The 22,608-nt window shown below is 43.1% G+C and overlaps 1 protein-coding gene across 3 annotated transcripts in view; it reads left to right on the top strand.

The window, feature by feature from the left end:
- The window catches only part of CA8 (carbonic anhydrase 8 (inactive)), a 61,680-nt gene that overhangs the window by 30,613 nt on the left and 8,459 nt on the right, over positions 1-22,608 (top strand). For 2 of the 3 annotated variants that reach the window (XR_013586148.1, XR_013586147.1), the window contains 3 exons: positions 5,670-5,718; positions 14,519-14,631; positions 21,971-22,172. Coding sequence is in view for 1 of the 3 variants with exons in the window: in XM_078602059.1 (XP_078458185.1) it covers positions 5,670-5,718; positions 14,519-14,631; positions 21,971-22,105 (297 nt within the window). In the remaining 2 variants the exon portion in view is untranslated. Of the gene's footprint in view, positions 1-5,669; positions 5,719-14,518; positions 14,632-21,970; positions 22,174-22,608 lie in introns of those variants that run through there. The other variant, XM_078602059.1, reaches the window with a different exon arrangement.

The following is a 22,608-nucleotide window of genomic DNA, read 5'->3' as shown; positions in this document are numbered from 1 at the left end:
TTTAAGGGGGGGGACTTTGTATTTATCTTTGTTGTGTATGAATGTGTTTATGTTTCTACATAGGCACATGCACAGATGTGTAAGTCGAAATACGAGGGCTGCGCTTTTCTGAATTAGAATATTTATATGGGAGGAATCCCGATGGGCTATACAGCTCTTCTTTTTTACAGATGTCCAGTTTGGGCGGGTCAAAAAGTATAGGGAGGGTAAGCAAATTTACAATTTTTATTTAATTTATCTTACCAGATAAGGCCCACTGAGCTATTAGTTTCTTTTTCAAAAGCGACCTGGCCACACATAATAGCTCAACGAAGCGGCTTATCATGTGGACATTTGAAGCAGCCAAATCATTTCAATAATATTAACACCAACATTTCACTGCTCCTGTGCGCCCAATCTGTATCACTTTTCCTTCTCTATCTACCTTCCTCAAGGCGGGACCCACACATTTGACTAGAAGTGCCCTTGATGTCATCTGTGAATGTGCTGCGACCATACAATGATGGATTTTCTGATATAACAGGCAATCGCAGCGGCTTTTGGCTAGCCATCAAACAAACACGGTCACTGCAATGCGCGTTTTCGGATGCGCCTATGTGGCTATCTGGAACGCTCTTTCTTCCGATATTAGGAAGCCACTGGAGCTATGCACTTTTAAATCTTGATTGAAAACTAATTTCTTTAGAACTGCTTTTAGTGTTTAGTTTGTTGGTCTTCCCCCGTGCCTCCGATTATCACGGTTGGCTACGTATGGAGTGAAAGAAGTTCAACATAATACAATGCATTTCGAATAAAGGGAGTGGTGGCGCAGTGGTTACCACCGCACTATGTGTGTTTGAGTGATATGAATGGACTGTGTCGGATAAAGGAGGGTTTACGATAAACATTTTTAAACGACCTAACCCCCAAAAAAGAACTAATTGTGAATCATAATATTGGTCATGAAAGCCTATGCATAAAGTTACTATGTTTATTTATCAAGAAAACTAAAGGAGGATACACGCATACAGTATACATGAATGTGCATTCAATTTTCACATTGTCTGCCAGTGTGTGGTATTTGCATGGGGTCATTTCAAAGTGCAATGTGGAAGTGAGATTAGCCTGGGATGCAGTACAGTGAAATTGGTTAAAAAGCAAACTTACTTAGCTATGTATCAGGCCCTGTGCAATAGTCTAATAAAGGTAGTATATACAAATTTAGGCTCGCTTAATCTCTTGGTGCCCAAAGAAAAAGCTAAATTGGAAACAGGGATAAAAACCGAACTAATGAATCCTGGCGAGATTAGTTGTGACTTATGCGCTACTTAGTGGAGCTTTGTTTTTGAACACTGGATGCATTCATTGCAAAAGGAGTCACCATTCATCCCTTAATTAATTGGCACACAACGAGTGCCCCGACGCTCAGAAGGCGAAACAATAAAACTGCTGACTTGCCTGCATGCCATACACCAAATATAGCTCCAGCACGTGAGTGATAATGTTACACTCACCTCTAGCACTGCAAGCAATGCGATGACTTTGCCTGTCCATTGATTTCTTAAGCATTCAAGTGCACCTTCATAATGCCTCTGGACATTGGTGAAGGGTTTTCTCTGGGCTATTAAAAGGACATTGCACTTTAAAACTTGTCCATGCAGTAGAAGCTGAATCTAAGCAAACCTTCTCTAAGGGGCTCTTCGGTGGCGAGATGTTAACTACCTCACCTGGTTTACAGGAGGTCATGGGCTTGATCACAACCCTGACGCCTGTATATTTGAACTTTGCATGTTCCTCCCGTGGTCGCGGAGATTTTTTTCTCCAGGTCATCTGGTTTTTATTTAGTTGCTAAATTTGTGGATAACTCCGTGTATATGAGAATAGGTTTTGCAAGGAATCATAATCTGCATTAACCACATATAATGCCAAGGGAGGTCCCATTGATGCAGCTGTTCACCCCGAGCTCTCAATGTCCTTATAGTGGCATTGTCTTTGTGTTGTTCGCCTTTTTGGCGTCCTCTGGTCAAACACTGTTTGAGACTAGGCTCTAAAGAAAGCTGTTACTGGTGTGCACCAATCAGTTTTAAAGACAATGCATATACTATCAAAGCATGTTTTTTGGTTTGTATGTTCACCACAAGTGTATGAGGTTAATGAAGACATGATTCCTTGCAAAAGGTTTCAGTTTGGTGTTTTAACATCTTAACACAGCTGTTTTATTGCCAGAAAGGGTAAAACCTATTGTTATATTTTGATACTAGCAAGGAAGGTCCAATGATGTAACTCTGTGTATAATATGATCCGTGATCTGGTCCCCAATATCGTATACTGGTGGAAAGAAGCTAAGGGTAAATTGGATAGAAGGGCCCTTTGAATATAAGCACAGATGTTCTTGGCCTCCAACGTTTGTGCTTAAATCACGCCTTTTCCGAATAATACAGTTTCAGAATTTACCCCTAATTAAGGAACTGTGGACTTGTTGTGATGAACTAATGCACAACGATGGCATTTCAAAACTAAGTTGAACGTGAGGGCAACGTGACCTTTCGTGGTGGTGGTTGTTTTCTTAAAACTTCAGTCATAACACCCGCTAATAATGGAACTATATTGATACCATCAGCGAAAATTGTCGGCTCTAACAAGATCTGCCCGTGCTGTGTGCTGAAGTAAAATCATCACAATGTACCCTGACCATTCTTTACGTGTTATCCGGTGATTGTCAGATGCACAAGCCACTGTTAATTTGAGACTCACGAGGATATGTCTGTGTGCTAGTCACAGTGATGCCACTGCATTATTGGCTCCTAAATATCCCCTCCGAGTTTAATGGAATTCATTTGCCATTTTCTCATAAAGTGGAAGTTTGGATTCAGAGTTGTACAGCTTCTTTCTCTTCACCTCATTCATTATACCGAGGTTGTTCCATGCAGCATTACTTCTGCTGTTGCAAATATAAAGCAGCAGCAGGAGCAGCAAGGGTTCACAAAGGTCAACGTTTTGCGCACACACAAGTGCCGGTTAGTGAGCCCGCGTGAAGACTCCTTGCGCAAGATGCCGCCAGTTGTTGCTGTTGTGTTTCCGCGTGTCGGGCTGTTTACGCCAATTCAAAGCCCAGGACACCACAAAGGTCAAGCAAGCATTAGCCAGTCAGCGACCGATCCCCGCTGCATCGCTTTAACCTTTCCGCACGGGTCGCGGGGACCCTGGCTGCAGCGTGTCCGCCCACGCATTCACGCGCGCGTTTCTCCCGCCCTTCTGCCCTTGATAAGAGATCTGAAATGTCTGGCCGTTTTTGGCCTCTTGCACCTGCAGCGGCGGGGAGAATGAATGGCTGGGCAAAACACGGCGCAGAGTCGCCTCGGTTTGCTGACAGCAGCACCGAGCGTGCGATATGTGCCCACGGACCCCTTGATTTACGGAAATCGGGAGTAACGAGACCCTTTAAACGGCGGAGTGCTGAAATACGGCGTTAACGCGGGGCCCCATTAAGTCGCACATCAATTAGCACGTCAAGTGGCACATCAAGCGCGGTAACCAGATGAGCTGTGCGTCGCATTAAGCGGAGAGGGCGACTTAAAACGCATTTAATGATGGCACGGTTGAACTTGATATAACCGCCGTCAGGCTGAACGAATTATGCCGCCGCAGTGAAATTCATCACAAATAGAGTCGTTCGGACGTGCTGATTAAATTCTACTATGCTCCGTTTTGATGGCTAATAAAATGCTATATATATGCCATTTATTTGCGTTACGTCACACATATTCGGCCCCGATTTGAGGACACGTTAACTTGTTATTCAACTACCGGCTTGCTCCTTCATGTCTCTCTCTCCTTCTCTGGCTCCACCAGAACTTCTGATTGGTTAACTTGCGTTGACCTATCAGCATGGTGGCTTGTGAATTTAACCACACGAGTTGGTGATGCACAAGCAAAATGAACAATAACTCAACACATTTGTCAATAACACTGTGGTGGGCGGGGGGGGGCTTTAAAGGACATATATCATAAGTGACGTTTTGGGAAATGGCCCTTCTTCATAGCAATAAGGGCCACTGGTCGAAATGTCTCCTAATAAATAGTGTTTTTTTCATGGCCAGCGTGTTATTCTGTTGAGTTTTTTCATTCACTGGATTGTGAGGCTGGGATGAGGTTACAATGGGTGTTATAGTTGAGGACGCAATGTACTTGCTCATATATATATTCCGTAAATCCTTGAGACTTTTAGCAATGACTAATGCTTAAATTGGTATCCCATTTATAGTAACTTATCCAAGGTTAGAAACATACAATGCTCTCTGTGCTGTGGTTTGTTGAATAAAGTAAAATTTGTGGTGTGATTTGGTATTATTTTTCCTTCAAAAATGTTCTTCTGTATACCGAACAGCAAGGGCAAAATAACAACTCCTTTAAAATAGTTTCACTCAGATAAAAAAACAATTGGTAAATATGAATATAAACATCAAATTGGTAGACGTTCCAACCAGGGCAGCCTGCACGCTTTTGGTTGCCAAGTTCGGCTGAAACAGAGTGTAGTGCAGCAGTGGAATTAAGCAGCCTTCACTTTAAATATCCGACGAATAAACATTCTGTTGAGTGTCTCAGCACCTTAGTCCATGGGCCAGAGAGCAGAAATCGCTACCACCTAATGAAGCAAAACGTTAGTCGGACCGATGTATGCAAATGAGGATAATGAGAGTCCATTTTTCTTCTTGGTCCTTTCGGTAAAGTCAAGTAATAAAAGAATAAAATAATAAAAATAAAACATAATAAAATATTTTATTATGTTTTATTTTGATTATTTTATTATTTCCCTTCTACGTGACTTTACCAAAAGAACCAAGAAGATGAATCCCTGCAGTCACGAAAGCTTTAAATCGAGAGTCCATTTTGTTAAAACTCACTCGTATCAAATTGTTATCGTGTAACACAATGTCACTGACCACGTAAAGAAATCGTAACCACCGAAGTTATGCCACCTTCGGGTAGTGTCGACAAATCAAATATCTGACACCCATGAACCAAATATCTGCTGTTGGTTCATGGGTGACCTGTGTCACCCTCACCTTGAATCTCTGCTCCAACCCTCTCAATCGCTTGTGCACCATTCAATAAACCTCATGCTCCTCCACGACTCTATCCTTTAATGCTTGCTTGGTCATTTAATTGATGGCGGTATCAGTGTGTGGGATAGGTTTTGAGGTCAGTGGGCTGGTAGTGATGGTGTTGCATCTTTGTGCCCGCATTGCTATTATTTAGCCTGTTCTTCATAATAATATAGGTTGATTAAATGATGACGTCACCCTGCTGCTGCTCTATTTAAGACCGGAAGCAACAGGAAAGCTTTACCATTCTTGCCGAAGCTGATTGTAGTTATCAGCGAAAGTCGTACTCAAATTTTAAAATGCTGTTGATTCTCTCTTTAACACACCGGTGGGCTAAAGAAGTGAATTATTTTGTCTTTGAAAAACGTGACACATTGTGTTACTGTTTGGCCGTGTCGGGTGGTGGAGGGTTACGACACATTTATAAATAACGCGATCTGACCCAAAAAAAACTATATCATGAATAATATTGGTCGCGAAAGCCTACATGTTAAATGAGCCTGTTCTATAAAAGGAGCTTTTGAATGAATTGCTCAAGCAGCAGTTTTTAACGCGGTGTTTTTTTTGGTTTTTAATTCATTGCAGGGAAAAGCGAAGACAATACCTTCATTCAATCCAAATACTCTATTACCAGGTAAGACATTGAATTGACCGTTTTCATTTAATTTTTCTTTCAATTAGTCCTAATGCTGAAACTCCAATCCGTTTGAATGAAGAATGTAAATCCGCTGGTTGTAAAACCCCCTATGAAAAAAGACGAGCAGTGCAATAAGCAGAGCTAATCCTCATTCAAAATACATTAAAGTTCATATAAAACATATTAAAAACAGCTTCATTAAATGCATCGCCACTGATGATTGACCGTAATGAACGTACGATTTCACTATGAAACACACACAAAAGACGTCAGCCTCAAAATTAACATTGCCAAATGGGATTTAAAATAAAATTACGCCACACGCCGAGGCTTTTGCATGTTTCGTGATGTTTACGAACCTTGTGGAGTTTTGGTGTCTTATATAATTCGCTTGCTCTTTCAAATTAAAGTTGCCTCTTCTGTTTCCCTACACTGTCTCAGATCTCTATAAACGCCGACGCTTCTCACTTTAGACGCTTCGCTTGAGTTTTCCTCATTAGTCTCCATTAATCCCCCCTCCCTTGCCTCTGGGCTGCGAGAGTATTTCATTTATGGAGTTCATATGTGATCAGTCAATGCTTTATCGAGGTGATGAGACAATGCGTGTTTTTGTGCTGTTGTTGCTGCTGCAAAGAGAAAATTAACCCAAGGATGTAAGGGCACGATACGAGAGGTGGATCGTACGTGGAAGACGACATGAAAAGTGACTGTCATACTCTAACGAGCATTAGGAAGCACTCGTCTCTGTTGATGGCCCTGAACCAGGACCGGCAATTCCACATTGCTGTGATGGGGGACAGTCCATCCACAAGACAACCAATGTTACATTCAAGCAGTGTGACCCCCACAGGAATGATAAGCTCTGTTGATACCCAAACAGGACTATACACAACAGAATGTGCTTTTAAATCATTACTTCGATGTTTATTTTTTATCAAACCGTAGGTAAATCCACTTCTGGATGAAGGCCTCCCCATACCATGTCATTTGTGTGCTATATGAAAGTTTCATCTGACTTGCAGGTCAAAATACCATATCGAGGGGCTCTCTGGAGCTGACTCGAGTGAAGGCCCTTCCACCAGCAGTCGCACGAGCAAGCAATTGCAGGGCTGTGCCCCTACATGTTGCCAATAATCAAAACAACATCGAGTTATAACACACAATCATCACCAAGGGCGTTGTGTAGAATAGAAATAATTTAATAGATTACCAGACGATGTCTCCTTCACCTAAAACAATCATAACTGATGGTTAACACCTTTGTTGATTTGCCTGTATATATAAATATATAAGCTCCTTTTATAATTTCATTCTGTTTGTGTTTGCCAAACAGGGATTCAGTCTGCGATATGGATATTTTATTTATTTACAAACTTTTATAGTGCAGCTAATTAACGAAATAATATTGCAGGTTAATTTATGTATTATTATAATTATAATTTTTTCTACATTGTCGCATTCAAAAGAGGTGCCAAGAGCAGAGACGCACGATCTATGCAGTTTTATCCACAACATTTTCCCATTACAGTTGAAAAACTAAATCCGGAGATCACAAACGTCAAAGCGTCTCCATTCGTGGCCCAGTCAGTGGTGTAAATCCTACATTCTGATATTACTTGCAGGAAATAATACATGTATATATTGCATCAAGGTCCTTAAGGTATTCTGATCTCCAACCACTCAGCACTCCCAGGTCTAGGTTGCGTTTCTTTTGGCGATCGAGCTTTTGTTAGCGTGACACCCAAGCTATGGAACGCCTTGCCGCTTGAAATCCGAAAATCAGAGTCAGTAGATATATTTAAGTCTGCTTTGAAAACCCACCTCTTTAAAGTGGCCTTACCTCTTGAGTTTGATCGGTTGCCCTGGTTCTGTTTTAGTTTACTGCTTTCAATGCATTGCCCATTGGGGTCCTAGGATGGAATGCGTATTATGCATTTGAAATATTATTAAAAAGGAGGTGGGGTTGATAAATAATTATTTTACTTAAAAAAAAGACGCCAATTGTCTTAATGAGCGATTACCTATGAAAAGAAGGTAAACTTTACGCAATGTCCCGCTGGAGTGTGTATTTGTCAGTGGGAGCGAGCGGTACTGCAATGGTTAGCGCACTGCACTGCAAACCCAGCAAACCCAGTTCGATAATAAGCAAGGAAACTGATTGGTTTAGTTTTGTTGGTGGGTCAGTTGGTAATGCTGTGGGGAGCAGTGGTGCAGTTGTTAGCACACTGCATTACAAACCCGGCAAACCTGAGTTCAATACCCACTCACGACCAATATCGGTGATGAATATCTGAACAGGTCTTGAGCCTCCCCTAGATTGACTCAGCCCTAAATGGGTACCTGGTGCGGTGTGTAAACATTTGCATTTAGGAGACATAGGCAACCGGGTGTGGTGTTGGTCACCCGCCCTGGCGTGTGCCGTGCCGGCCTTCATAGGTGCTCGCTAACACCACTTGCCCCAACGGTCTTTTGAAGGCTATATGGGGGATCTTTGTCTGGTTTGGTGAGTGTGATGTTTACCGTGAAAACACTCGATTGTAAAAGCACACGTTCATAGCAGACATTGCTAAGACTCAAGTTATATATTAAGCGTGGGAGAGAAAAATCAACACTATACATTATGTAGAAGTCAATGCAAGCAACTACAATTTGGATAAAAAATCTAATTCTTGAAATAAAATTAAATTCCTTCAATTTTTTTGCTTGGACTATTTAGTTAAACGTATGTGGCTCTCTGCAAAGCACGTGTGCTTTCCTCAAATTGTATGCTACCAACAGAAGCTATTTACGAAGCCAACGGGACGTTGAACAAAACACATCTCTTTATAATGCAATCTCTTTTTAATGGGAAAGTGCAACTCTCATTACATTTAAAACCTCACAAAATTATTTTTTCCAGGCGCTTAAGATTGTTCAAATATTGTTATATCCAGCCGATTCTTTATTTATTTTTTGCAAATACATATTTAGGGTTCTTAGAAAAATCACTGCATTATTTAATTTTACAAACACCATATGCATTACAGGTTTTTGTTTTGAGTTGTCCGTTTTCTACTCAATTTTCAGTGGACAAACATTTAACATACTACCGACAGTGCCACTTGTCAACATCCCATGTGTCAGAGGAACTATTATACTGGTAGGAACGAAGTGGACCAGACCACCAATAGATTATATCGTCCGTCCGTCCGTCCGTCCGTGTATCAACATCGCCCCCTACTGCAAACACTTGGCATGACCCTGTCCGACAAGATGACCGCCCACTCCCCCTGCGATCTGTGAAATAAACAAGATGGCCGTCGCTTCCGGCGCCTCACGGCGAAACTTTAAACACTAGAATACAGTAATTTTTACTTTAACTCCTCTATACCCAGTCGATATCCCTGTACCGGTACTAAGTATTATTCCTACCAGCCCACCCCGCAGGGTCCTGTTACATGTGACAACATGAGGTATTGGCTGAGGTTATGGAGCAGGTACCTCTTTCTTTGCACATATTTTCGTTCGAAGATAATTCCTTTAATGCATTAAATATTTGAGTGCTTCAATTTGCACTCACATTCAGTAATAGCTCAACTAAGCCATCTCACAGATCAGCAAAGTTACATTTACAGTATTTCTTGATTTTTTGTTGGCGACATAACTTGCAAATGTCATGCTACGTACATGTCTGGAAAACTCGACTGCACATTCTGTATTAATACACTGCAATACGCTGAACTTCTTGTTGTAGGTAAGTAAGTGGGTAGGTAAATTGGTGGACAGATTGATTGTTAGATTGATATGAAGGCAGATAGATAGATAGGTAGGTGTGAAGGTCGGGAGGTAGGTACAGGTAGGTGGGTGGATTGGTATGAAGGTATGTGGTTAGATAGGTATGTATAAAGGTAGGTGGGTAGGTCGGTCGGTATGAATAAAGATACGTAGGTGCATGTGTAGATAGGCAGATGCGTGGGTAGGTCGGTGTGAAGGTAGGTGTCAATGTAGGTTGGTGAGTTAGTATGAAATTAATTCAGAATGATATGTAGGAAGGAATGATATGTAGGTATTAATTCTAGATTTGAAGTTTTCGTGGCTGCAAGGATTCATATCCTTTGTTTTTTTCGGTAAAGTCACGTAGGCAAAAAAATAAAATAAATTAAATCACGACGTTTCGGACGCAACACAAGCGTCCTTCTTCAGGTGGGACAACTTAGCGAAAGCACACCGCTTAAATGGTGAAATAACACCGCTTAAGTGGTGGAAGCACACCGCTTAAGTGTGTCTCAGAGGTGGCTGTGACGAGTAATTACTTGTCGCTAAGTTGTCCCCACCTGAAGAAGGACGCTTGTGTTGCGCCCGAAACGTCGTGATTTAATTTATTTTATTTTTTTACCTTCGTGACTTTACCGAAAAAAACAAAGGATATGTAGGTACAGGAGTAGGTAGGTAGGAACGTAGGGCAGGGAGGTGTGAAGGCGGGTAGGTAGGGAGTTGGGTATATCTTTGATCCCATCACTGATGAAAGATGTACTGTATCGTGATTGCTTTTGTAATGTGGCTTGAATAATGTATATACCTACACGTACTCACTCGCCGCGTATGTATGCACCACCATTTGAAGCCAAAAAGAGCTGAAGCTCTTTGCGCTCCGCACATTGAACTGTAGGCTTGTCTGTTTTCTGCTTGATAATAGGGGTTTCCCATTTTTTCTGGCAACAAAACAGGTGTTAAGATGTTAAAACACCAAACTGAAACCTTTTACATGGAATCGTGTTTGCATTAACCACAATGCTTGTGGTCAGAATGCAAGTAAAACACATACACTGATAATATATGCATTGTCCTTGAAACTGATTGGTCCACACGAGAGACAGCTTTCTTTTAAGCCTCGTCTAAGACGCCAAAAGGCATCCTCTGGTCTAACACCGTTTGTAATTTTGTGTGTAATTGTAACCTGTTGCCATCGTGAAATATACTGCTTTGAAATTGGGTCCATCTCTTTTAAACACCCCACTATGGCATTTGTTCGTAAGAGCAAAGCTCACCATCTCACACCCTCTAATTTTTAAGACCCACATGAGGGGGGGGGGGGGAGATGTGTAGCTCTGCGGTGCATTGGTTTACACTCTCTCGTGCCATGAACCAGGCGACACGCTTGTACCAACCGTCCCGGCCATAATAGTCGCTCACGAACAGCGCTTGTCCCAACAATCCGCAGGACTAAATGTTCGATCGTTTTTCCATTTTGTATGTAATGCGTGCGTGCGTGTTTCTGTTTGTGTGCTGCGTTCACCCTTAGCTCCAGTATTTCTTATTATTTCTGCAACAACCCCCCCCCCACCCCCTCCGGCATGTGTGTGTGCCACAATATGAAGGGCACCAGCACCATTCAATATTTGTTGACCCAAAGCAGAGTTTAAGTTGACAGTGCCTGTGATGAAATGGCCTAATATATTATATATGACGAGGTATTTGTTTTCCAGAGATGCCCCCCCAGAGACAGACTACGGCCTAACCCGGTCAGACCTGCGCTAGTGAGCCCCCCACCAACAACAGTGATAAAAACAAACACACACTCGAAATGTATGTTACTGAACGGCTCAAATTTAAACGATGAAAGTTTCATTGCAATCATCTTCTGTTGTGACTTCTTTGAAAAGTGCCATGTTTTAAAGATTACCCATACGATTCATGAGACGGATGAAGGTAGCATCGGAAGACGAGAGTGACATAGAGGAAACAACTGTGCCCCAGACCTGTCCATAGACAGAATACTTGATGATGATGATTTTATTTGGCCAGGTCAATATCATACAACTTAAAACAATCTAGCGGTGGGTTCTTGTTTAAATAAGCTTCTCCTGGTGTCTGACAAAAAATACCAGCATTGGTACACATACTGCCTTATAAAAATAAAAGAAATCTCCTGTCATTACCACGTCTTTAGTAGGTGCGCAAATTAATTGTCACATACGAAAATAAGATCAAGGGGTCGTCTTGTGTTGTTAAACACAAGCGTACAGACCTTGAGCAGGTCACATCACTGATATTCTAATGTATTATTATTATTAATGATGTGACTGGTTCCCCCCCAGTCACATAAAATCGGTCACATCACTGCCATGGAGTCAATGCATTTTCTAATGGAAAACCCAGCCGTGAACAATAGAAAAGGACAACGCAGTTAAATCGGGGAGAAAATTTAAGATGTGATATGGATTGCAGCAACGCAGGTCTAGGAGCAATGGCACCTACAACGTATGGACAGGCCTGTCACGTAGCAGCAGATAGAGAAGGGATAACGATGACGGTTATGATAAAGTCTTTGAAGATACATGATGATGTTGTTGAAGATGCGATGTGTGATATAATTGCTTGGCAACGTGACTCATGTTCTGTGCATCCGTGGGAATGACCTGGGATTTTTTTTGGCATTCATCCCAAAAGCCCTCATTTTATATGCGTAACAAATTCAGTTACTCACTGTACCCGCAATGGCAATGCCCGGGTCAAGTCAGCCTTAGATAACCAGCGAATGCTGCCATTTCATTTGCAGAGATGCTGGCAAATTTAATGCAACAGGTGCAACGCTGATTAATGAGTAGTGACATTTTATTTTGTCAAATTGGCAGCACAAATTCATGTATATATTCATTCAGAGTCAGTGGGGGGAAAAAATGCATCCCAACAAGCTGCAATGTGACTAAAAGGGGCTTCCGTGTTGTGGGTTTGTTGAATAGACCTGATAGATTAGACCTGATAGTTTTAAACAATCTTTTTTAATCATTCAATAACAGAGGTGTGGACTCGAGTCATGTGACTTGGACTCGAGTCAGACTCGAGTCATGAATTTGATGACTTGCGACTCGACTTGGACTTGCATAACAATGACTTTGTCCCACCTATGAGATGTGGACTCGAGTCATGTGACTTGGACTCGAGTCAGACTCGAGTCATGAATTTGATGACTTGCGACTCGACTTGGACTTGCATGACAATGACTTTGTCCCACCTCTGTTCAATAATAGTGTGGCCTTAAAAGGAAAACCTATTTAACAGGCGACGTTTTAGCAATTACCCTTCTTCATAGCACGTATGCTTTTCTTCATATATATTGGTTGGCCGAAATCACTCACAAACTATATTCGCTATTTTGGCCATCAGTAGAGTGTTATTGTGTGAAGGCCTCAGGAAAACAACCCTTGATGTACACAAATAATGTCGGGATGAGGGCCGCAAGCAATAATCTAGCACGTGTGGAGAGTAGGTCAAAGGGAGGAAATTGAGGAACAGCAGCTCTTCCTAAAGCTGTGGCACCACTTCATCAGAACAAACATTGATCTGCCTGTTTCAATGTGGGTATTTCTTCACAGAAGGGGTTAATCCATCCCAGCCTTCTTGCTACTCATTTCGTCACTGCGTTACGTTTTCTTGTTATGCTTTTACTACATCTATCAGTGACCCTTTAAACACATCTACATATAAATGTTTCTTAGTGGTATTTGTGTATGGTCGGACTATGTGGTGGGCATTAGAGGGCAGTGCAGCACAATCATTGTGGTACTATACTTCTATGCTTCCATGTCTATGCTGCCCAATTTCATGATCCCACACTGACCATGGAGGATGACCAACCACAGAGATGGATTGATGAGATTGTCCTTTTGTGCCGAAGCGAAATGGATCGTGGCATTGCAAGACTGTGCAATTATCGTGCTTGTTTGTGGTGATGACGGGTAGCATATATGCATGAGCGTATCGTTATCACGCTATTACTCTGGCGTTAATTCTGTTGACTCGTTTTGCAATCTTGTCTGTATGATTGTTGTTCGTTCATCTCGTTCGCCTGGTCCTACGCGGGATACTGCGTAACATTATCATGCAATGTGCATGTGGTTTGCGTAAACCAATTCTCACACGCAATTTCCCATGCATGCATCATGAGCGGAATAATCGATTTTAATCAATGAATTTGATTTGACGATGGTCTTATGGATAGACTGGTGCCCACCATAGGAATGTGGAATATTCACAATGGGCTCAGGGCTACCAACACAGATAAGCACCCCCAGATCTACTATAGTCCAAGTATGAATTCCCAAATGTTTTATTTTTATGTTATATTTTGGTTCTGCCCAATGGCGACAATTTATAATACTTTCTAAATATTATGAGAAACTTATCCTGCATGCTGGAGCCATTGTACATGCAAAAGGCGATTTTTCAGCAACAAAAGGCACAATTGTGACCACTGGAATGGCCCTCCCATGAGGCTGTTTATGTCACACGACAGCATGCCTGTATAATGCACACAGCCTTATTTTACACCACCGACTCAACAGAGTTAAAACTGTGGGCCATGTTATTTTCTAACTGTTTACCGGTTTCATCCTTCTTGGAAATCATCAGTACAGTATCGACATTTTGGACTTAAATAATGAGCGATGTATTTATATTTAGTGACTTTTTTACCGTTTTCTCTATTTTGCACTCCTATCGTTGTTAATATTGTTTACTGCTGTAACTTGCTGTCAAGCCAATATGAAATAGAGCTTCATAGCTCATCGGATTCGTCCAGTCTAAATAGAGATTCTGATTTCCTACTGCTGCTGTGGCCTTATGCCTCAGGGCGGCACCCTGACAGTGGCTTTACATAGACTGGCCCTCTGTGACAAGCCGTGGGGACAGCCTGCCCACTGCGTAAACGGTGAGAAGCTCATCAAGACTCACTAAGCACCCTGCCCTAACGGTTTGAATGTGGGATTCCGTGGCTTTTCTTGTTGTTGTTGTTGTTGTGTGTTCCGACGTGTCGCAGACCCCCTGCTGCGCGACTACTGGGTGTACGAAGGTTCCCTGACGACGCCTCCGTGCTGCGAGCACGTGCTGTGGCTTCTCTTTCGATACCCGCTCACCCTCTCCCACGCCCAGGTAAATCTCTCGTCCCTGCCGCCGCCGTCGTCATCGGCGTCTCGGCAGGCCGGCGTTTGCTTTGAGGGCGGTCCTCACCTATGGGGTTCTCCTCCCATCGGCACCTCACAAAGCAGAAGGGCGACGCATGACCCCCCCACACACACTCTCTCTGACGGGGACTCTGAGCGCAGCAGGGGACGCGTTACTCCAGGCGCAGATCATCGCAGAGGCGTGTCAGCGAGCGGCTCCTGAAAGCGAGGAGCAAAAAGGTCACATTTGCTGAAGAATAAAAGGAAAATGTTATCAGCATTCTCCGATCGCAAAAACACAACTTAAGCCAAGGGCTGTCGTCAATATTGTTGGGCTGGAATCTCGGGGGGGCGGGGGGGGGAATGCTCTGCCCTGGGATTACTCTCGAAAAGTGTTTAAACAAACGCGCTGACACTGAGGAAACCCCAACGCGTTGGCATCTCCATCGCACCACTGGGCCTGTGGCTTACTGGGAGCTTATTCTACGAGTAATATTGTCATAGCAGCTATTAGAGGACTGTCTGCATTATATGTTTACGCATATACACATGCCAAATAAAAACCGAAATCTAATTCTACGTGTTATTTTAATGACAGCTTACTTTAATTGCTCTCTCGATGTATCTTGAGACCCAAGTCCCACATTTGTACAGTTAGATCCTTTGTTAAAACCAACATTTTGGTAATTGGACGTTCAAAAACAATACCTGTTAGGTGTTATTTTCGAAGCTCAAGCTGAATTCGTGTTTCCACGTTCAATATTTAAAATTGACAATAATATAAAGTGAAAATCACGTATTGATATTCTTGGTTCTTTCGGTAAAGTCACGTAGAAGGAAAATAATGCGTAACTTTACCGAAAGAACCAAGAATATGAATCCCTGCAGTCACGAAAGCTTTAAATCAAAATCACGTATTGAGTCACGGTTTTGGATATGACCCTTGCTTTTTATTCTGTATGCACAAGAAATGTCACTGCCAGAATCCACAACTTCAATTCAGAATGCAGTGTTTGTTAATGACAATGTGGTGACACGCTAAAAAGTGTACATGTCCTTATATCAGAAATCCCTCAGTTCTTGTAACCCATCCGCCCCAGTCTTAGCCGTGTGTATTTCACGAGATGACACAGAAATACAACAGACCATCATTATAATGACTGAGAGAAAGGAAAGAGTTGTCTGCGGTATATTCAAATGCCTCTTTTAACCAGGCATCTCTGTTTTCCAAATCCCTTTGTACAAAGTCTCTTTATGTAGAGGCTTTGAAAGGTACTGCAGTTAGATGTACGGCTGTGTCATCATGACTGTGGAAACCGCGAACACTGGGGCCGGTTTTAAGTGGCTTGTGCTTGAGGCTGTTGATTTAAACAACAGTTGTAGTAAGAACGCCTCAATATGACCACACACAGAAGAGGTTATGGTAACACAAAGGGGGAATAGGTAAGCATGACCGCACCAACCGTCATGTGCTGAGTTTGATCGTCACGTCCATCTCCTCACTTTGCTGGAAATATTTGAAACCTACCCAATGTTATGTTATCGATGTTTTCATGCACATGCATGCATTAAATGGGAATGAAGGAAAAGCCATTCTGGGAAAAGTGGGTGTTGAGCACTGGATTTAAAGTAATTGCTGATCCCGGTTATGATCAGAGGCATCATTTATAGGGTTTGAGAGAGACTGAAGCCCTTGTCATGATCAAAGCCATCTGCAGATATTTATTTAGCTGGGCCAGTAAGCACGAAATGTAATAATATATCGAGTCAGCCACCCAAACTTTCCAAAGGGAGAACGTTCATCAAAAGGTAAAGTGTGCTGGTTGTTTTAAATGAAAATAGAAATTAAATTCGTCAGGAAGTTGTAGAGTAAAAGTTTAAATGTCTTTATTCATTTGGTATTGGCTCCCTCTCCCTGCTACTCACACCCCATGAGCACGGTGGAATGGTCCCTAGGTTGGCAAACTTGACAAGGTGCACCTACTGAGGGCATCACAAGAACCATACATCTTATATTGTATACATGTTATTCTTGAGTACGTGATGTATTATTGCTTTGTTATTTTCAAATGAAAATTTCGGTGTTTTTTTTACATTTCCTCAATTTTGTTCTCCTCGTGCTATTGGCACCATCATCATCATCGTGTTATGAGCACCTCCGATGGCTACGTACGGTGCGAAAGAAGTTCAACATACACGCATGCATCTGCACTTCCCCCCCACGTGTGGCACCCTCACACTGTGGTGCACCGCGCCGTGTTATGGAACGGTCTGCCGAAGATTTCACGGCACTGCTGCTGGGACTCATTCGAATGACCATTTGTCTGCACATGCTCATCCGTGCAATTTATTACATGCACTACTACGGGTAGTCATTGGCGATAGGGCTGAGACCCATCTACTATCTGCACTTGAGAATCCGATTCAATCACGGGTTGATGCCTGGATTAAAACCTGGCATCTCAGCGGCGTTGGCCCTGTGCTCTGAGCCGTGAGTCACCCGACCAAGCTAATAGAGGTTCGGACTTTACTGTGCACATACTGGAATGTGAATCCAGTTTTCATCTGAATGCTGGCAATGCCAATAATGCACTCGGGTTACGGTCTAGACTTTCATTTGAGAGATTTGTCTCCAGATAGAACAAAAAGATATAGAGTTTCAAATACATCAAATCGCTACTGCATCTCAGCTTTGCCTTATTTATCCAGCTATGTATGTATATATGTCTTTTCTGGCATCAATGTAATCTTCCCATAGCCATAACATACTTAGAGTTAATGCTCATTTCAAGGAAAAGGTCTCATGACTTGTGTTGCGAATCATGTTGCATGTCTTCTTGGCAACTTTTGCTGAGCCCGTGAGTAGCAGGTCATGAAAGGTAGATTATAAGATTGTGGCTTCATGAGATACCTTGAATTTAAAATGTCAGAATATGAAGTTGTCTCTTGTCTCAAGGGATAATGGCTGTGTCAAGGTATTAAGTTTGCTACTCTGAGATCCGAGGTTAAAGCCTCTGCGTTTCTCGCAAGGGTGGAACAAATGGTGATTGACATAACTTGTGGCATGAAAAAAATCTAGCACGACCTTTTTTAATATCCATCTCTACAACTTTCTTTATATTTCTATGTTGGTGAAAATGCAATTAGGTTCACTCAGCAAGAGATTTGTGAATGAATGTACCGTAGTTTTCATAAGTTTACTGCGGCGAATACTTTTGTGTGACGCAGATGGACGATGACCAAAGAAATGCACGCACAGGAAGACACGGTGACATTTACGCCTTTTGTCAGCAGTTCCAGTTGAACGATACAAATCAAAGTCCCTTGGAGAGTAAGGACAGATTCCTCCGTGGGGAGAGGTTCACGTGTGGCAGGGACGGGAGTAGAGGGGGGGGGCAGCTTAAGGTGCCTGTTTCATCTGGCTTTCTGTCCTGAGCTGTAATGCGTTACCAAAGTAAGTTTGTGAAGTTTGTAGTAACGCAGCTCGCCCAGTAGCGTATGTGGGTCAACAATTTGGTGATCGCTTGCAGCCTGACAGCTACTGCTTCACACCGCTAACTGGTTGATGAATCTGATGATGATATGCCTAGTGCTGCTACTACTATCACTGATGATGATAATAATAGTGTACACTTCTAAAGTGCCTTTCACCCAGTAGTCACAACGTAATGTACAGAGAAAAGAAAACGTGCAGACTTACACCAATCAAATCCAATGTGACGATGGTCCTATTGCTGCTGCTGCTCCTGCTGCTGCAGTAGTATTGCTCGCTTTTGTTACAGCTCTCTTTGATGCTCGTCTCAAACGAATGCTGCTTAATCCAGGATATTAGTTATATAATGTTGTTGTCTAGCCAGAAATATCTTGGCCCGAGTGCCAGTGAGTTTGTATTTTTAGAACGTTTTGTGTGCGCAAGGAAACCGGAGTACCTTCGGATGGCCGAGGCACACGAGGCGAGGTCGCTTAAATTCCACACAGCTCACGAGCTTACTTCGCTATACGTCTTCGCACGTGCATCACGTGACACGTGCCGATCGCACACAACATCTGTGCGAGTCCAACAACCCTGCTCCCATAACGATCGCACGCAAGCATGTGCCACGATACCCAGCCCACATGCATCATCTTCGTCGTCCTCGTCGCCGTCATTAACCCAGGGTCGGTTAAAAGCCTTACCACACCCATAATGAAGGTTTTTGGGAGTAGTAAATATATATGTGTGGTTAACCCACCACCACCCGGCACAGCCGATTAGTAATATTTGTCACGTGAACAAAACGTGCCAATTAGCTATAACTTCAGCACATCGGTGTGATGGCGAGTAAACCGACAACATTTACAATCGAGTACGACGTTTCGCTGGTGATTACAACCAGATCCATATATTTAAGCGATCTAACAAAAAAAAACCTTCATGAAGAATAGTATCGTTCGCGAAAGCCTAAACCTTGCCACGCCACCACCGTTCCTAGCGGTTCAGCGATGCCACACTCCGTCTCGCTCCTGCGTGTGACACGACCTCATCGCTCCATCTACCCGGTGGTTTGTCTTCTTGGGCGCATTCCCTCCTTTAGCTGCCATTCTACCACCAGTCTCGACCAGCAGCTGCATCCTGGCCGAGTCCAATTACGTTCCTTGACAGTCAATGTGATGCCCCTTACTTGGTGATGATTCCCTGATCCGTGTTATTTTTCTTCCTCTGTCAGTGTAATTATGAGTTTCAATCAATTCATGCCTTTTTGCTCACTTTTCAGCTCTTCAGCCTTCGTTTTTTTTGTCGTCAGTGTGTGCGTATCTCGTCCACATGTGACAGATGGCAACATCCCTACTGATTGTTTTCTTAATGAGCATTTAAAAAAGAAGTGAAGTTTTACAAAAGCACTCTATGCTGTAATTGTTCACCTCTCATTTAATAATTCTGATGTCGATCCACATTAAAAAATTGCCTAGATATGCATGTTCTCCTACATACATAGCAGTCACTGACAATTATTTATACACACGCGCTGTGAGTATTTGCCGCAAATCATACATAATGAATGCACGTTTATGTCAGAATACTTGTTAACTCTGATCTGCAACAAATCTAGTGCCGTTTTTAATTGATCGACGAACATTTGCGATCAATATCAATGCCTCCAAACATCCCCAAATCCATGAATTTTGTTGAAACTACATTTTTAAGCCAACCATCTGTGCAGTGTGTAATTATATCCGGTTCACTGCTGTGGAATAAATCTGCCGCTCTGCTATGTAAATGCATTGCTTTGAAACGCATGCAAAATAGCTGCAGTTATTATTTGAGCAAATTTACATTCATAGAAACTCGTGCGTTCGTTTCTCAATCCGCGTGTCCAGGTGAGGGTCGCGGATGCAGCGTGTTGAGTAGAGAGCAGTGCAGACCTCCTTTTCCCAGGCGACGGACTCTAGTTTTTCCTAGGGAATTCCCAGGCGTTCCAGGGCCAGCCGAGCGACATCGTCCCGCCAGCTCAAACGATGAAAATGAAAAAAAAAGTGACTGCCGCGGTGGTGAGCGGCAGGGGGTGGGTTGGATTGGTGGCGGCAATCCGAATTAAGTGCTCGTGCTTAATGGTAATAGAGCAATGTGGAGGCTGAGCGGTTATTAGCCAGCGATGCAGTGCGGCTGTGGATTTCATGAGACTACGATGGTGCCAATACCGTCGTGTTGTTAATAGTTCTGGTGATAGTGGAGCCGTGTGTGTAACTACATGGCAGGCAGCGAAGAGCCATCAATGTGCTCTGGCTGTAGATTAATTACACACCATAGTGGTGATTATGGTTCTCGCGCCCATAATAAATGGTGGTGTCGGCGTGGTGCCGGGCAGCGATGGTCAGTAAATGGTGAACTGTTGCAGTGGATTAATTGGACCACAAAAGTGTGAATAGTGTTGATAGGACAAATAGTGGCGAGTCAGCTGGTGACCAGTAATGCCACTGTAGCTGGAGATTAATTGCACTGCAATAGTGTTAACGTACTTATGATACTCGAGCAGCATTACACAGCAAGGCAGCGTGCAGGCCAGCGGTTACGTGCCGCAGGCTTGGATTAATTACGCCGTGATTGTGCTTACGGTGTTAAATGTGATGTTGGGCAGAAGTGGCTTTGTGATGACATACTGCTCTGATTAATCGCGCTCTGGCAGTGTTAATAATACTTGATGGGTGTAGAAGGCAAATGGACCAAACGTTATCTAATTTTTATGTTGGGATATGCCATGGAAGATGATTAATCTGTTACTGATGGCCCATTTTGTAGAGGCGAGGGCACTCACCAATAACATTCGGTAAACAGTCAGCATCTTTTTTTGCTGAGATTTATTCTTGCCGACGAACTCTAAATTTGACAAAACTGGTCCTGAGTTGTACGTATGTTGAACTTCTTTCACACAGTGATAATCACAAGGCTTGAATGCCCATAGGCCAATGGATGGAACTGTATTTTATTTGGATGTGGAGATACGTAATGGAAGGTGATTTAGTTAGAACTCTATAGTTCAAATGGTTCTGCATCGTACGGCTGGGGTGGCTATCTCCGATATCCACGGACAATTAATGACAGCCGATAGTGCGACATCGGTCACTAATCCCAAACCACGGAGCACATAGCATATACCACTGCGCGCTTCGATCATTCGCCCGCAGCATTTAAGATATTCGCCATGTGGCCACTCCTAAAAGCCATCCACCGGCTCGCTCACCAACCTCGACATGAACTTATATAATCGTGGTTGATCAACGCCTCGCTATATGAAAGAAGGAGATCGGATCTGTTCGTGGATCAGTCTGGCGCTGCGCGGCAGTGAACAGTGGTGATGCGCTGTAGCTGTTGATTAATTGCAAGATAGTGGCCGTCCATGAATTACGTCACGCACCTAAGGGGGGTCAGACATTTGTGACGATGTGTGACGAGCGGGGGGGGGGTTGAGAAATGTGACGTTACATTAAAATGCGCAACTTTAAATAAATATAGACGACACGTTCTACTTAATTAAATATACTTTTTAATCAATGTTTTCTCCTACAACATCAGAGTGCAGCGCCACATTAAATACGCACTACAATAACAATAGTTTAAAGCGATTTGAAGCATGTTTTATATTTTGGGGGGGGGGGGGGGCAGAGCTTTGTGACGTCATATTTGAGAGGGGCGGGGGTCTGACTTTTTGTGACGATGGGGGGGGGGGGAGTCAAAAATAGCCCAAAATCGCGTGACGTCACTTATGGACGGTCCCCTGATGCCAACGGCGGTGGAGCAGTGGCGGGCTGCGGTGATCTGCGGGTTGTTTCTCTGTGACCATCGCGGGCAGATCGAGGAGTTTCGGAGGCTGCGCACGCACAGCAAGGGAGTGGCGCCTTCCGACGGCTGCGACGGTCAACTTGGCGACAACTTCCGACCGACTCAGCAGCTCAACGACCGTGTCATCCGCGCTTCCTTCCCCTGACTGACGCACGCTCACACTTTTATCAGCCACGGCCGCTTACGAGATTGACCCCCACCCCCCAATTTACGTGAGTGAACGCGCGCTCAATATCCGGCGAGGTTGCATCACACACAGTTACACTATGAGACATCTCCTTTACCAGTGGCAAAATATAGTAATTGGTTTTTACCCTTTCAACTGGTACAAAAACTGACACCTTTATACAAGGCATCATGTTTGCAATAACCACAACACAAGCAGTCAAAATGCAAACAATAATAAACAACTCTGATAATGATATGCACTGTCCTTGAAGTTGATTGGTCCACACCCGAGAGCTTTTCTGGTGTTGGACCAGATGACGCCTTTTCCAACACCATGTGAGACTAGGCTCTAAGAAAAGCTGTCTCTGGTGTGGACCAATCAACTTCAAGGACAGTGCATATCATTATCAGAGTTGTTTCTTTTTGTTTGCATGTTGACTGCTTGTGTTGTGGTTATTGCAAACATGATGCCTTGTATAA

Source organism: Lampetra planeri, chromosome 17 (genome assembly GCF_965212315.1).
Source record: "Lampetra planeri chromosome 17, kcLamPlan1.2.h2, whole genome shotgun sequence".
NCBI classification, from domain to species: Eukaryota; Metazoa; Chordata; class Hyperoartia; order Petromyzontiformes; family Petromyzontidae; genus Lampetra; species Lampetra planeri.
Note: the sequence above shows the minus strand (reverse complement) of the source record. Positions and strands in the feature narration are given on the sequence as shown.